Source organism: Acomys russatus, chromosome 28 (genome assembly GCF_903995435.1).
Source record: "Acomys russatus chromosome 28, mAcoRus1.1, whole genome shotgun sequence".
NCBI classification, from domain to species: Eukaryota; Metazoa; Chordata; class Mammalia; order Rodentia; family Muridae; genus Acomys; species Acomys russatus.
The window spans coordinates 13,012,938-13,029,708 of NC_067164.1; the positions used below are offsets into that span (position 1 = coordinate 13,012,938).

At 33.2% G+C, this 16,771-nt stretch overlaps 1 protein-coding gene across 1 annotated transcript in view; it reads right to left on the reverse strand.

The window, feature by feature from the left end:
* Uba6 (ubiquitin like modifier activating enzyme 6) overlaps window positions 1-16,771 on the reverse strand; it is a 58,228-nt gene that overhangs the window by 26,578 nt on the left and 14,879 nt on the right. The window contains exons 7-17 of the mRNA XM_051170152.1: window positions 14,426-14,506; window positions 12,670-12,792; window positions 12,407-12,530; window positions 8,971-9,074; window positions 7,680-7,742; window positions 6,649-6,725; window positions 5,838-5,904; window positions 3,287-3,430; window positions 1,981-2,048; window positions 1,496-1,574; window positions 349-429 (exon numbers count right to left, since the gene is read on the reverse strand). Coding sequence (XP_051026109.1) covers window positions 349-429; window positions 1,496-1,574; window positions 1,981-2,048; window positions 3,287-3,430; window positions 5,838-5,904; window positions 6,649-6,725; window positions 7,680-7,742; window positions 8,971-9,074; window positions 12,407-12,530; window positions 12,670-12,792; window positions 14,426-14,506 — 1,011 coding nt within the window. The remainder of the gene's footprint in view (window positions 1-348; window positions 430-1,495; window positions 1,575-1,980; window positions 2,049-3,286; window positions 3,431-5,837; window positions 5,905-6,648; window positions 6,726-7,679; window positions 7,743-8,970; window positions 9,075-12,406; window positions 12,531-12,669; window positions 12,793-14,425; window positions 14,507-16,771) is intronic.

A 16,771-nucleotide genomic window follows, 5' to 3' on the forward strand; every position in this document is an offset into this window, starting at 1 on the left:
ATCAGTTCTACATACAAAAAAAAAAAAAAAAAAAAAATCTTAAATTACCTTTAATTTTCTAAACTTTTCATGTTCTAACTGAACACTTTCGTAAGATTTTAAAAAATCTGATCATGATGGTAACCACAAAAAGATCAATGGGACAGATTTCTGTTTCAGGGAATTATAGAGTTAAGAACTGAGGAGCAGAGAATCTGTTACTTTAAAAGTGACCACAAGACAATTAAAAGCTTCCAATTCATGGTTTAATGATCTACCTGAAAAACAGGCTGGTATAGCCAAATACTGTTTAAAAATGGGCAGTAACAGAAATATAAACGTTTAACATTCAAAAGACTCGTATCTTACCATTCCTTTCTCTCTGCTTGTACCAACACCCAGTAATGCAAAATTTTTTAACATTTCACAGCCTATGGCACCACATCCTACCTATTGAAGAGAAAGTATAAAAGTTAGACAATAAAACTACCATTTTTTACTTAAAGAATTTTATTTTAATTTTCTTCAAATGTTATATAAATATTAATTTTTAAATATGACCATTTATGAACGATTTTACTTTTAAAGGTTAAATAACACCTTATAAGTGTCTCAATTAAAGAATAATAGTATAAAACAAGTAAGGAAAATATGGTATATATAATTTCTTTAAACAGAAAACATTTGAAGATTTCTAGCAAAAGCTAAACAGAGAGATCATTTCTTATAGAGGATAGAAAGCAATGACAGAAACAAACAAAAAAAACCAAAAAACATTAAAACAACCCAAGCCCAGTACTAGGGAATATAAAACTCTTTACTTTTAGACATATTTTAGCTTATCTAAAAGACAATCCTACTAAGAATTTTAAGTAAAACAGATATTTGAAATGTAATTATAAGAGGTTCCATCTAGATGAAAAATCTCAGCAGCAATTATTAAAATTTAAAGTATTACACTTTACAAAAAATGATTACTAAAACAAGAAGTCCTCCCTCCCCCAACAGGGTTTCACTGTGTAGCCTTGGCTATCCTGGACTTGATTTGTAGACCAGGCTGTCCTCAAACTCAGAGAGATCCACCTGCCTCTGCCTCCTCCAGTGTTGAGATTACAGGTGTATGCCACCATGCATGGTTAACAAGACGTATTTTTAAGACTGGTCAACAACATTTTATGCTCTTGAGAAAAATTTCTCTTGAAAAATACTAAACCATTTTAAAAAAGGAATGTAATTACTCATTTCTTAGTTTAATGATAAGGAAAAAATCCTCCATAGGCATTTCTGGAAAATCACTTAATGTTGAGAACTGTTATACTTATGTTTTATTTTGAAATGCATAAAATTTTCAGATCCTGAATTGGCTAACTTTTATGTAAAGGGCCAGATGTAAATATTTTAGCTCTGGAGGCTGTATGATTTATCACTTACTCATTTAGAGCAAGTTGACTTTAACAAATTAACATTCAACAACAGTTTAAGCATACTACTTATTCTCATCTTTATTCACACTTACTAAGAAGATATTCAAATTGTGTAGCTTCTGACACAATGTATTTCCAATGCAGGCTCGTAAGGCATCATATCTATCTCCTCTGAAGACACATTTAACAAGAAAACAGAAAGATACAAAAAATACACTTCATTACTGTAATAACAATTTCACATTGTACTTTAAGACAGAATATACTTTTTTTTTTGGTTTTTCCAGACAGGGTTTCTCTGTGTAGCCTTGGCTGTCCTGGACTCACTTTGTAGACCAGGCTGGCCTCGAACTCACAGCGATCCACCTGCCTATGCCTCCAAAGTGCTGGGATTAAAGGTGTGCACCATCATGCCCGGCCCAAAACAGAAAATACTTAAAGAGTTTTCTACAACCCTTCCCATCCCTAAACAAAGGAAAAAAAGACACCTAAGAGAGACGCATGCTTACAAGAAATTGCTCAAATATCTGCTCCTTAAAGAGATAGTAAGAAACTGTAACACGAAGTTCAGCATTACCGTGGGAGAAACTCTTCACGCCCAGGATTGCCTAGGGATTTGACAGTGTCTGCTGCTTCCAGATACAACTTAAAGAGAAGATTAAAAACATAACTACGTTTAAAACTTAAATCACTAAAAATATCCCAGCTTTTCTTTTGAAATAATAAAAATGGCAAGTCAATGTTAAATATTGAAAGATAATGGCTATGATATATATTCTTAAAATAACTGTAAAACCTGAAAGCACTGCTAAAAGGTATATAATTTAATTCATGTCATTTATCCATCCTAAGGATAGTTTTGATTTGGGTTTTTTTAATCTTCAGAGGAGATTTTACTTCAAAATCTTTTTTTCATGACTATAGAAAAACTCTGTAAGTTCAATCCAATTTTAGTTACATTTGAATAAGCAGTGTGACTGATTAGCTTGAGAAGAAAATACCTAGTCTGTACTTCTTTCTCAATTGGATATAGTTTATGTCATCTTTAACCACTTATACAATTATAGAAGAAAAAGATCCAGGAAGACAAATTTCAACAATTTTAGTACCAAAAAGAATTTGTTTAATTCAATATATCATTAAAAGAACCCAGTCTTACTCTTATTTTCATTTAAGACGCTTTTTAAAAATTTGGACACTACCAAATGATTATACTGCTGTAGCATAATTATATTAATAACATAATTTATATTTTGTATGATGTTAATAGTTGAAACTATGCCAACTTCCATCAATCAACTTGCAATCTATTTTAAATGCAGTAGAACAATGGCATTGTATAGGTGCAATGTTATATTCAAAATCATCTCAAACAGAAAAGGCCTGAATAATGTGTGTAGACTTTCTGCCACTCATTTTCTATTTTGTAACAGATCAGAGTGTTTTTAACTTTTGTGATGCTCTTATCTCACACAGCTCTTAAACATATACCATTCCTATATTCTCCATCTTCAGGCGACATCAGGAATGAAACCTGAAGATTCGTGATGGCAAAATTTCTATAGAAAAAGTTCAAGAGCCCTGAGAGCCCCAACATGCTAAGCTAATGGTACTAGAGAAAAACTGCAGCATAAAAAATTAGTTATTCTTATCCTATGTGGTAGGAAATGCATTTGAGAGAGCAACTGGGTTATACCTCAGCAGACAAAATATATGCTCCTATTAGTTTCAATTAAAGAACTAAGTTTCTGAATTTCAATAAGAAAGTTAAGTTACTTGCCTCTTCTTTCCTAATATATTTATACCAGGCTATAATTAGTAACACACTCATTTTATGGATGGAAATACTTAAAATGTATAGAAATAAGAAATGCTAAACTAACCCATTGGCACAAAGGAGAAAACTTCCCTGTAACAGCTTTTAATACTTCTTGGCTGGCAACACCCCCGACTGCTGCAGCAAGCGGGGGTAAAAAGCCTTGAGCAGTCCATGAGAGCCAGTGCACAACGTCAGCATTCACTTCAGGCTGAAACATCAAGCACAGACAAAGGTCATACTAACAGTATTCACACAGAACCTGTGACTTCAGTGACTAAGTATCAATATTAAGAAAACTTAAACTTCTAAAAAATAAACAAATTCAAACTACTACATTTCCTTCCTAACTAAAAATGTCTGAATCTCATGATAAAAACACCATTTTGCATGCTATCTGAAGCAGCTTTTTTTTTTTCTTTCCCATTTTCCAGTCTCTGTTCAATTCTGCTTTTCTGACTTAGAGTAAAGTAAGTGTCTGGAGTTAAGAGAAAAAACCTTTCCCCTTTTTCATTTCGTTGAGACACAGTTTCTCTATGTAGCCTTGGCTGTCCTGGAACTCACTCTGTAGACCAGGCTATCTTAAAATCACAAATATCCACCTGCCTCTGCCTCCTGGGTGCTGGCACTAAATGCGTGCGCCACCACTGCCTGGCTTCCCTCTTATTGCCTACATCAAGTAAACTGCAAAATGACAAGCACCAGGGAGGAAACTAAAGCAATTCTACCTGCTAACTCTTCAGCATGTTGTTTTGTGTTTTTCTTCATTATTATTTTCTATACCAATACCTCCCATTTTCCTGTCAAATCTTGTTTTCTTTCTATCCTTTCTCTCTCAACCTCTTATTATTTAACTTTTAACACTTTTACATCTTTACTCATTTATCCTAATTGCTAGAGTATTTCTTGTCTACTATTACTAGGGGTGTAATTCATATTTACAATTGGCTGTTTTTTGTTTGTTTGTTTGTTTGTTTTACTTTCTATATCTGGTTTGCTCTTGAATTGTTACCGTCTCTACTATGGTCAACTCTCCTTGAGGAACAGGGACAACTAAGACCAATAGATCATCATATGCAAAGATCATCATACAAAACAGAAAAAGACGTTATGTTCTAACAGGTGCCCAAATAATAATGTATAAAAACACAAGAAGTATGGAACAGCAAGATAAGCTAAAAACTGAACTCAAAGAAAATTAAAGTGGTACTAGAAGTAATGCAGATCAGACATAATAAAGCAGAAGCCAAATAATGAAACTAAGAGTTGATTCTGTGAGAGGATAAAAGATTGACATACCACCAAAATAAATAAAAAGAAGGAAGGTAGAAGCCCAAATTACTAAACCTAGAGATGAAAATGGGTGTTACAGCAGGTAACACTGAAATGCAGAATAAGAAATATTCATTAAAAAAAACTCTGATAATTTAGAAAATCTAGAAAAAAATGGATAACCTTCTAGACATCTATCACCTATCAAAATTGAACCAAAAGGGAACAAAAACATTTAAACGGATATTCATGAACAAATAGATTGAAAAAAAGGGATGAGTGTCCCAACAAAGCATAGCCCAGAACCAGAGTTCTACTGCATTTTAGAGAAACTATAACCCTGCCAAATTATAAAACTTTCAGAGAAGCACAGAAAAACCCTGGTTAAAAATTCATGGTTATGGATGTAGCTTAGTTGTAGGTGCCTGCCTATTGTGCATAAAATTCATCACAAAACTCTTAAAATGTTTAGGAAAAAAATGGGGTATGAGCTATGAGGAAAAAATGATAAACTAAGTATAAGAGAATATTACATGTATTTGAAAAAGACTCATATAAAAACTGTAAGTATAACTACAGAACTCTTAATAGTTAAAATATAAAATCACTAATTAAAAATAGTCAAAGATTAGAAAAGACACTTTATCCAAAAAAATGTACAAATGGCACAGTGGATATAAAAATATGTTCAGGTTCATTGTTACATTAGTGAAATGCAGATCAAATCTATGCGATACATTTACAAATAATAATGAGGCTGCAATCAGAAGGGAAATACAATATTTTAAAGAGGGTGGTACAACTGAAATTGATACAGATCTTGTGAAGATGCATAATAGTATAGCTGCTTTGAAAATACATAAGGTTGGACATAGTGGTGCACATCTTTAATCTCAGCAGCCTAAGAGGTACAGACTCGTAGATCTGAGTTTGGAGCTGAGTTTTAGATCAAAGAGAGCTCATACAGTGAGAACCTGTCTCAAAAAAGAGGCAATTTCTTATAAATTAAAGATCATAATTTACATCTATTATGTAAATTTGCAGTATGTTTCTAGGTATTTTCACAAGAGAACTGAAAATATTTGTCAATATAAAATTCTGTATGTATTAGTAGCTTCCTTCAAGGAACAATGCTAACACTAATAAAAAAGAAAAAGCAAAGAGTAATTGTTAAATGACACATGATATTCTACACAAACTAAACCAGAACAAAACAAAAGAGATTACTGCCACAAAATCAGTAAGTAGCATAGGGGAGATCTGAATGTAGGAAAATATTAATATGTAGAACATGTATGTCATAAACAAATAATATCACATAGTCAACCATAATTTTAAATATTTACCTTTTCTTCCAAGGTTTCACTTACAGATAGTGTTAGTTTCAACAGCTCATCTGAATCTTGCTGACATCTAAAATTTGAAACAAAGTAACTCAATTTAAATATTTTGAATTGCCACTAGGGTTATATTCACAACTAAAACATAAGATACACACATACATATATACACAAATGGGAAAATCTGCTAGTATATAGAACAATGTGTTTTAAGCTAACTTCTAAGTAACTGTCTTAACTGTTTTATAAATACATTACTTCAAAAATATGGTCATTGAAGGCAGCATGTGAGATTTAGATTTAAACATATAAGGCAAAAAAAACTTTCTTTTCTTTTTCTTTTTTGCAAAAACTTTTTGCAATTTCTAAATCAGGCTAGAAAATATTATCACAGATTAACCGCTCACCAATTAACAGAGGTTTTAATTTTAAAAGCTATAGATCTTAAAGTCTTCAAATATGAAACCCTCCCACGCAGGATTTCATTCTTTTTTTCGAGACGGGGTTTCTCTGTGTAGCCTTGGCTGTCCTGGACTTGCTTTGTAGGCCAGGCTGGCCTCGAACTCACAGGGATCCGTCTGCCTCTGCCTCCCGAGTGCTGGGTTTAAAGGCGTGCGCCACCACACCCCCGTCAGGATTCCATTCTTACAAACCGATCTTTCCACTTCCACCAATACATCACCCTAAACGACATCTTTATGCAGTCCAGCATACTTACTAGGTAATTACAAGAGGGCCAGTCATATTTTTTAGGCTATAATTTCTGAGATAATTTTCACAAAAAGAGAACAGTTATTTTTAAAAACAAAAAGCATACCTGATATTTGGCTTACGATTGTGGCTTTCCAGAAACTGGTCCAAGGAAAGCATAGCTGCATGAATCTGTAAAGGTGCCTATTAGAAACAAAAAATTGGCCGATATTTGTTAAGTGCTATGGACTAGGCTAAATGTTTTTCAACTCTTATTTAGTTTCACTCATACAACAAAGAGTATAATATGATGGTTGCCATTAGAAAAGTTAAGTGATTTGAGTTCAAGACCATAATGTATTTTAAATAACATTTCCAAATGACTAATGTTTACTAAATTATTCATAAAAATGCCAGTTGAGTACCAGTAACAAAACATTTGTACAACTGAGTGTGGTGACACACACGTTTAGCCCCAGCACTCAGAAGGCAGAGGCAGGTAGACTCTATGAGTTCAAGGTCAGCCTGGTCTACACAGTGAGTTCCAGGGCAGCCAGACCTATATAAACACTGTCTCAAAAATCTAAATCCAAAACGAAGACCACTCCAAAAGACATATAAAGAACAACTAATATTTTTTACTAGTGTTTATACATTTGGAAACTTTTCACTTCTTATTATATTTACCGTTAAAAATCACCTAGGATGTAAAGTAGAATATAATATATCCTTAAGGTTGTTCTTGTACTATGTGGCTAGTGAAATGGCTTACTACCCACTCCGATGATCTGAGTTCAACCACTGACTTCCAATCAAGTGCTACATTTAACCCTGGCTGCCTGTTTCTCACCTCCCTTGCACATAAAATAAACAAGTGTCTAATAAAACCACACAGCTATAGAAGAAAAATATGTTAATGTTCTATTATTACTAAAATTACCTATCAAAGCTAGCAAATCACTAAAGTGCAATTTCATTTTGTTCTAACACTTTTTTAATATAATGAATTCCTATTTCAAATCCTTCAATGTTAACTTTAAATACCGAGATAAGAGTAGAACCTTTAGAAGCAATAAGCGTATCTTAAGTTTTGAATCATTGACCAAGTCCCACCCACCTCTTCACAGCCTCCTTCAACCCCAGAAAGGAAACATTTACCTCAGGTCTGCTAAAATCTGCAATAAGGCACTTTGGACGTTTTATCTGCCTCTCCAGGGATTCCTAAGAGGAAAAACAGTATTATTTCACAGAAAATTGATTGATTATTTGCTAAAACATTTAGCAAAGTATAATCAAAGGATCCTTCTTCAAGGCTGAAAATGAGTTAGGTTGGACTGATATGTTGGTAGTTGATTTGTTTATGAATATCTCATTACTGTACTAAAAACCACTTACTCTACATAGTGACTTCAAAAGAATTAGTGAAAATATCTTTATAAATCCAAACTTTGTCCTAATGTAAAAGCTACTATGTGTTCTGGTATCATCAAGTAACCCAAGACTGCTTAGGCCTGGTAAGTCTTGTGTAAATATTGAGTTAAAATCTGTATGGGTGTAAGGTTAAGAATAGAAAGGCAAAGAAAAGGAACATTTGAAAAGTAACCACCCCCAAAACAGCACTACTTATAAATTTATTTGATGCACAAAATAAGAACTTAGGATGGGACAAGAAAAAGTATACAGAAGCAGATCTGATTAGCTGTCCTATTTTAATTGGCTTAAATGATTTGAACAAAGCCTTGAAGACTAAGTTTTTTTTTTTCCCATGAACAAAACAAAAAAAATTGAAGGTAAAACCCTGAGAACTTGTAAAAACTCCCTGCTGCCTATAACAACATTATCATCATCAAAAGTCCAACAAGTAAAGACACGCTGTACTTCTAACACGACTCAGCCTATGAATTTAAATAAGACTCTAGTTCCAAGGTACATGCAGTCTACACTCTACTTAGGAGCACATTTTTCTTTCACTACCAATAGTCAATTTGAATTATGCTACATTTCAAACATAATAGTTATTAATAGATCAAAATGGTAATAATATGAATTAACAAATAATTAAATAATAAAGCATTACAGCTCTTGCTATATAATCTGAAAATATTTCTTTCTCTTAAGCAGTAAATAATAAGTACAATAAACTTTATTATTTAGGATATAATTCTTTGAGGTACAATCACATACCTCAATCATATACATAAGGCATTATAGTTATAAAACTGTATAAGCTTGTATACATTTGTCTAACTTTTGCAGTACATAGGACAGCACAGACTGTTATTTTTATTTTTATACTATCAGCTTGCCTCTAAGTTGATTTCATTTTCTTCAAATTGGTTATAAATTATAAAAAATATAGTTTATTCTTTAAGCTAACTTGTGTTAAGTGAGCACTGTATTTTTTTTTTTTAAGGGAAACAAACCCCTTTAAGCTGAAAAAAATACTTACAAAGCAAAATGTTTTAGGAGTCTTAACTTGTACAGCTATACCTCCATGTAAATATGGATCCAGTTCTGTAGTATCACCAATGCTGAAGGAAAATGGTGACACTACTGCAAGAAAAAAAAAAACACCAAAACAAAAACATTACACACATGTAATTAAATTTTAAGAAATGTTATCACAAAATGTTAATTTTCCATTTATAAAAGAAAGATTCTAAAACAGATCTTTTTTCTTTTTTTAGGGATGTTAGGGATCTGTTGGAAGCTATACCAAGTATTTCTTCCAATGTGAGCTTTGGGACTTAAATATAATTGAGGCAAGCCAGAGACTAAAGTAAGAAGTGTTAGGTACTTACTATAAAATATTAAAATATATTAAAATCCTGTTAATGTTAATAATAATTATTACTTGTATATGAATAGATAAAAGAAATAAATTGCAGGCCTGAGAAATACATTCAAGTAAACAGAGACAACATAAAGGTGGTAAATAAGGTAGAACTTCAAACCAATGGGGAAAAATAAGAATCTTTAATATATCTTTAGGAACCATGAGAACATATAAATAAGTGTTTTAAATATCAAAAGATGCCAACTTTAAAAAAATATAAAAGCATGAGAGAAAAATTACTTTTAAAATCAGGATAAAGATCTTTTGAAACACTCAAAAAGTGGTAAGACTGAAAAAGTTTGTGATAGAAAAATAAACATATTATGAAACCATGAAAACAGAACTACCAGATAGTCAGATTCTTATTTTTGACTCTGCTGTGTAGCTTTACTTTCATGTAGTTTTTTTTTTTTTTTTAAGAGTCCTGAAGAGTTAGGTGCACACCTTTAATCTCAGAACTTGGGAGGCAGAGGCAGGCAGATCACTTAAGTTTGAGGCCAGCCAGTGAGTCCAGACAGCCAAGGCTACACAGAGAAAAACCTATCTTAAAAACAAAAACAAAAACAAACAACAAACAAACAAAAAGAATGAAAGTTAAGAAAATGATCAATGGTTTGTAAGAAACTAGCAAAGTACATATGGTTCACATTAAAGAGAAAGAAACAGCTCCAAAGTTCGAGATACTTAAAAACTCACTTATAATATGAAAATACAAATTAAATTTGTATTTTGGTAACATTTTCATTCATATTATGAAATATGATATAGCTACAATTACAATGGTCTGCAACAAATGTGAAAAGATCAGTACCTCATTTTACTTGATAAAAAGGCAAAAGGGTATTAACACATAGATACTTTCTGTGTGAGAAAGCATAAGGAACACCCCCTACTGACATAATAAACTCCTGATGGGTGGCTGACTACTGAGGAATAGCCAAGAATATGCCAGAAACTTTTCACTGTCAATCTATTTTGTTATTGAACCATTTAATAATCAAAAAATTAACTTAAATAGTAAGCTCCTCTTACCATAAGTGTATAATACTTATAAATAAATGATTAAAGTCAACATTCATATAATAGAAAAAGTAAGCAGACACCAAGCAGCTTATTTGCTATATATACATAATATATATGCATATTTATTATATATATTTTAGAAAGGGAGGAAATCTAAAGTTGGACTAGATTCTAACCCTATTTATATGTATGTATATACATTATCTACACATATACATACACTGTTCTAGAACAAGCATGTTTCACTTTAGCTATTTAATAATTTTTTTTTTTTAATAAAGCAAAACTGTTTTAAGGCAGCAAGTAATAAAATAGAGCTTTTTAAACAATAGTTCAATTTAAGCAAATTTCACTTAGTAGTAATTTTTTTGGTTAAAAAAAAAAACAAAAAACGAAACAAAACGTGGGTTTTAAAACAAAAAAATTATTCTTTGATATCAGGCCACTTCCTGTATAGGTAGCTCTAAGAAGCTGACCTTATCACTACACCCCAACACTGTATGGTTGTAAATGTAATCCAACTTATCAAGTTAGCCAACTTTCCCCACACAAATACAAATTATTTAACATTATGATCTGAACTTTTCATACCAAAAAACACTATCAGTAGGGTGAGGAGACAGCCCAGAGCAGAAAACAGTTATCTGTCAGCTGATTTCACAACTACAAGTATGGAGAATAACAAATATCAACACAAAACAAATCTATAAAACTGCTACTCAATAAATGGGTCAATGAGTTGGTAAGTTTTCTAAAGAAAATAAAAACTGCCAACACAAATTTTAAAAAGTGTTCAGCATCTTTAGCCACCAGGGAAATGCAAATTAAAACACTCATAAAAAACAAAACAAACAAAAATGATGACAAATGCTGGTTAGCATGTGGAGAAAAAGGACCTTACTCACTGTGGGCAACCACACTTTTTTCAAGTGCCCTAAGATAAGTGAATCATCTTCCTTTAACTAAATAAATATGCCACAAAGTTAAAGTTGTAAGTTGTGTAGCACTGCCTTTATGTCTTAAGTACAACTGATGTAGAATATAACTTATGTAAATTAATAGTAAAACACAAATAATGTAAGTTAATATTGATACGAATTAATTATCTCAAATGGGCCAGATCTAATAATACCTGATTATAAACATCTTTCCACTTAGAAATGAGTATTCTCATCCGGGCGTGGTGGCTCACGCCTTTAATCCCAGAACTCGGGAGGCAAAGGCAGGCAGATCTCTATGAGTTCGAGGCTAGCCTGGTCTACAAAGTGAGTCTAAGACAGACAAGGCTACATAGGGAAACCCTGTCTTGAAAAACCAAAGAGAGAGAGAGAAAAAAGAAATGAGTCTTCTCTCAAAGTTCTGACCTTAGCACATCCTGCTCCTTTAAGTAACAATCTATAAATCATCTAAGGAAAAAAAAAAAAAGTCAGGCGTGGTATAATCCCAGCAGTGGGGAGGCAAAGGCAGGCAGATCACTGTGAGTGAGAAGCCAGCCTGGTCTACAAAGTGAGTCCAGGACAGTCAAGGCTACACAGAGAAACCCTGTCTCAAAGTAAAAGAAAAAAAAAAAAAAAAGGCAAAGAGAGAAAAAAGAAAAAGGCTCTAACCTCGTCTGCTTTCCTCAAGCCACTGACCACAGCACACATTTGAAGACCATCTCCATTTACTGCCTCACTGCCAGCTCATCTATCAGCCTGAACTACATATAGCCTCTAAAAACCTAGCCACGTCTTCCATACCTGAAGTAGGCTGTTAAAATAGAAACTTTACTTCACCTACCATTTTCATAACTGTCCTCTTAAATGTGTTAAGACTTGAAATTTCAACTTGTACTTTCTCATAGTGTATTTCTTTACTTTCTTTTTGGTAATATTATCATTATTTAGTATCTCCTTCCTTGAATACAATGACTTGAGGCTAAGAGATGTGAATCAGCTCAATCGATGTGTTCTAAACACTAAATAAAGTGTATGATTACACATATGCTAAATAACTAAAAGCGAAGTAGTAAAACATATAAACTTACCAGTTATCTGTTGTATGGATCCATTTAAGCCTGTCATTCCATTAACTTCTCGAAATGTTAGGAACTGTCCTGTCTCAAGCTTGTGAGGATGATTTTCAAGACAAGTGACAATGCCTGGATTAGCCTAAAAATCAGAGTACTCTATTGAAAACCAAGCGGTTATAGTCTATAATTTCCATTTAAAAATAATAGCCTATAAATATGAAAAATTAGCATTCCTAAACTCTAAACAATTTTATTTAAATTAATTACTATAGTCATACTTGCGTTATGTTTGAAATGAAAATTTCTTTTGGTTCTTCTCCTGTTGTATCTGAAACTTCAAATTCGTCGCCAAAATCACAAAATAACCTGGACCAAATTCCATGTACATCTGCACTTATAAACTGAAAAGACAAAATACATTATTTATGTGAACAGAAAAAAGCCCACTTCAGTTATCTTATGTCATTTCAAAATAATTTCATTTAGAATAAAGTATATTACTTGAAATGTAACATTATTCATGTATAGAATGAATCTTCTAAATAAAGATCAGCGGTTGGGGGCCAGAGACAGGCAGATCTTGTTATTATACAGACAACTCCTGTCTTGTAAAATCAAGAACAGAAAAAAGGAAAGAAATGTGGTATTTGGTGAGGGGGTATCTGACACCATAAAATTAGAAGTACCTACAATCTATCACTGTATGTTGTTTCAGTAATGAAAATCAAGGCTTGCTCATAAATTTCAAGTTCAATACAAAAGAAACTTATTTTGACGTAATGGTTTGTGAATGAATTAATATTATTCTACAGAAACAAAAATGAACAGACATTCACCAAAAGCCTTTGTTAGTGGAAAGTAGAAGAGAGTGTTAGGCTGGGAGCAGTCTACAGGAAAAGGCCAAAGACGTCAAAGTGTAAGCCAGGCTGCAAAAGGTCCATGTGATGTTCCTTAACACGGTTCCAAATGCTTTACAAGTAGTACGTAATTTTTATAATAATGGCATTTTTCTTTCTTTCTCTTTTCTTTTTTCTTTTTGGTTTTTCGAGACAAGGTTTCTCTGTGTTAACAGTCCTGACTATCCTGGACTCACTTTTGTAGACCAGGCTGGCCTCAAACTCACAGTAGTCCACTTGCCTCTGCCTCTGGAGTGCTGGGATTAAAGGCATATGCCACCACACCCAGCTAATGGCATTGCCTTTATCCCAAAATTCTGTAAATAAATTATTTTTTTTGTGCTTAAAGCTATTTCTATAGGTATTACAAATCTATTCAGCTCTAAAGAAAAATATAGTCACAAAATCTGCATGACAGTGGTTGGACTTAAAATGTCTAACATTAAGAAAGGTTATATATATTTTCTGTAGAAAAATTCATGTTCTAATTCATAGGAGGGATCTAGCCAATAATAATATATGTACATAATGTAAATAGATGTGCCAGTGGAAAGGCATAATATATAGAAAGAAGAAAAAGAAAGGATAAATATTGGAGGATGAGAAAGGAATGAATGCAGGCAGTGGACAAAGTTATGAAAGAGGATATACAGAACTAATGGTTCCAGTTCTGTCATGTTTTTTCTTAGTGGTGGATAACACATTCCATAGTCAAAAGGTAATAATATCCAACATGGAGCTTTGTAGCTTTAGAATGACTATTTTGTACATAACTTGGTCTCCCCCCATCTCTGTGTGTGTGTGTACGTGTGTTTATTTATAAGTGTTTTCTTTGTTGCATTTTTTTATACAAGGTCTCACTACCTAGCATGGAACTTGATATACAGACTAGGCTGGCCTTGAAACTCAAAATTATCTACTTGCTTGCTTTTGCCTCCTTAGTGCTGAGATTAAAGGTTTGCACAGCGATGTTTGGCTACTTACAAGTCTTTAAAAATAAAGTTTATTTTAAAAAAATTTACTGTGATTGTACAGAGATTTTTTAAAAAAATATAACTCAATGAAAAGCTATAAACTGTAATATAAGAGTATGTCCTTCCTTTAGTTAACTGTGTATCATATTAAATTATAATATTACCTTAATTGGAGGGCAATGAGAATGGCAAAAGTCATTGATCTTCTTTTGTAACGTCAGTTTCATTTCAGTCAACACTACACACTGTTGAGAATAAAATAAAAATGGGAGTACACAATTCAGAGAGTACACAATTACTTTTGTAAGTTATAACTTCTTAATTAGAAGCATGCCAATTCAAATTTTGCCAAAGAATCAGTTATCTCCACAAAAACGTTACTACCCTATTATATTCTGTTCTATGATTAAGTAAACTAAAATAAAAACATAGAACATATAGCCAAATTTAATAAATGCCTTTACTCTATAGGACTCAAAATTAGAAGCAAACCTTAACACCCTATGTGTGTTTGCAATCTCCCAACAGAGGGTTGGAGTTTTATCTGTCACTGTCCTACAATCACTAGCCTAACCAACAAAACATTACTTTCAGCTAAGCTACAGGAGTGACAATTGCAACTTTAAAAGATACTGGTCATAACTGTCTAATTTCTACACTCAACAGGCTCACAAAATAATCTTTTGCTTTACAATATTAGTTAAACCACAATATTATTTAAGATAGCAAATAATTTCAATGTGTAATTTTTTATTAACACTGCGGTACAACAGGTGTGAAAACAAGATTTTAATATAATTAACTGATAGAAGTCGAATAATTTCTTGAGAGCCATTTGCCTATCAAGCATCAAAGTGGAGACGGATTCTCAGCTCTATGCTCTCCTTAGTGCTTATATACATGAGTTGAATACTAGTTTACTGGCACATTTTCAGGTGTTGGCTTAAAATATAATGTGCTTGCTAGAGTGCAACATCCCTCCAAGATCTCTCATTTTGTATTCTTACTAGGTATGTCCTGAATGACCACTCTTTACTTGGACCCATTCTGTTTTCTCAGGATTATATTTTCTGTTTTAAGGATAAGAGGCTCACTACTTACTGCAAAACAGTAGGTTGCCTAGCTTAAAGCAACCCACTACCCAATACTCAAGCAGGTGTCTACTAAGACTTCTGCATTGCATTGGTGGGGAGAAGGACAAAATTTGTGGTAGTAAAAAGTCATGTAATATAATGCCTACACCCTAAAACTTTGACATTTTAGATTATCATGTAAACTGCATATATTAGTAATCTGTGTTATAAATCAATATATGCACCTACTATGCACTGATGAATCCAGCCCTTCTTATACACTTTATCTCACACCTACTTATGTTTCTGTGTGTGAAGGCAGATCAGGCACAGGCACACATGTGCACATACACACACACCTATTCATGAACCAAGTTTTCTTTATCTATGTTCACACTTGAAGGGCATTTATGTTTGACTGCGTATGTTCAAGCTGAATAATGCTGCAATAAACATGGACATTGAAGCTCTTTGGTAAGCTGATTTCATTTAGGTTGGTTATATACCTAGAAGTTGGATACCTAGATTGTACAGGTTATTCTTTTAAATTAAAAAAAAAAAACCAAAAAAAAACCGCACTGATATTTGCCTGCATGCATGCCCGTGCACCACTTGTAGGCTGAAGTTACAGTAAGTTGTGAACTGCCATGTACGTGTGAGGCTTGATTATCTAGTTTTCTGCAAGAGTAGAAAGTGATCTTGGCCCCTGAGCCATTTCTCCAGCACCAAAATTATTAATTTTGAGGGCCATTCAGATGGCTTCCCAGAACTATGTAATTTTTACTTCTTTTAATGTGGTATGAGAATTCCTTTTCTGTAGATTCTTGTCAGCACGTCATCATTTTTAAAATAACAGCTTCCTAGTTTGGGTGGGTGAGATTTTTGAAGTATGTTATTTTTCATTTTATTACATAGTGGTCAGAGAGGACACACAATACCTTTTTTCTTTGAGACACAGTTTAATTAAGTCCAAGGTAGCCTTGAACTACTACTAATGTGTAGCTAAGAATGACATTGAATTTATGACCCTCCTGCCTCTGTCTAGCGTGGCGGGACTGCAGGCATGTCTCACACGTGGCTTTATTTGGTGCTAGCAATCAAACTCAATACTTCTGTGCATGTTAGGTACGCAATCTAGCAGCCACGCCGCATCCCTAAGTTCCCACTTTTGCAACTTCTGAGAATGTTTCAAGATGTGTTCTTATGTTTTAATATGTGTTTTAAGGACTGTTTCTTATGCGGAGGATGCATATTCCATACTTGTTGACGTTTTCTACCAATGTCTGTTACTCATTACACTCTCTACAGTACTTCAATGTTGCATTTGTGTCTGTGTGTGGGATTGAAAAAGAGAGCTGTTATTAGGAGGGGCTGGTTGGCCTTATACTCAGTATTTAACCCAGTATGTTTTTTAAAGCTTGTGACAATCCTCCTTTT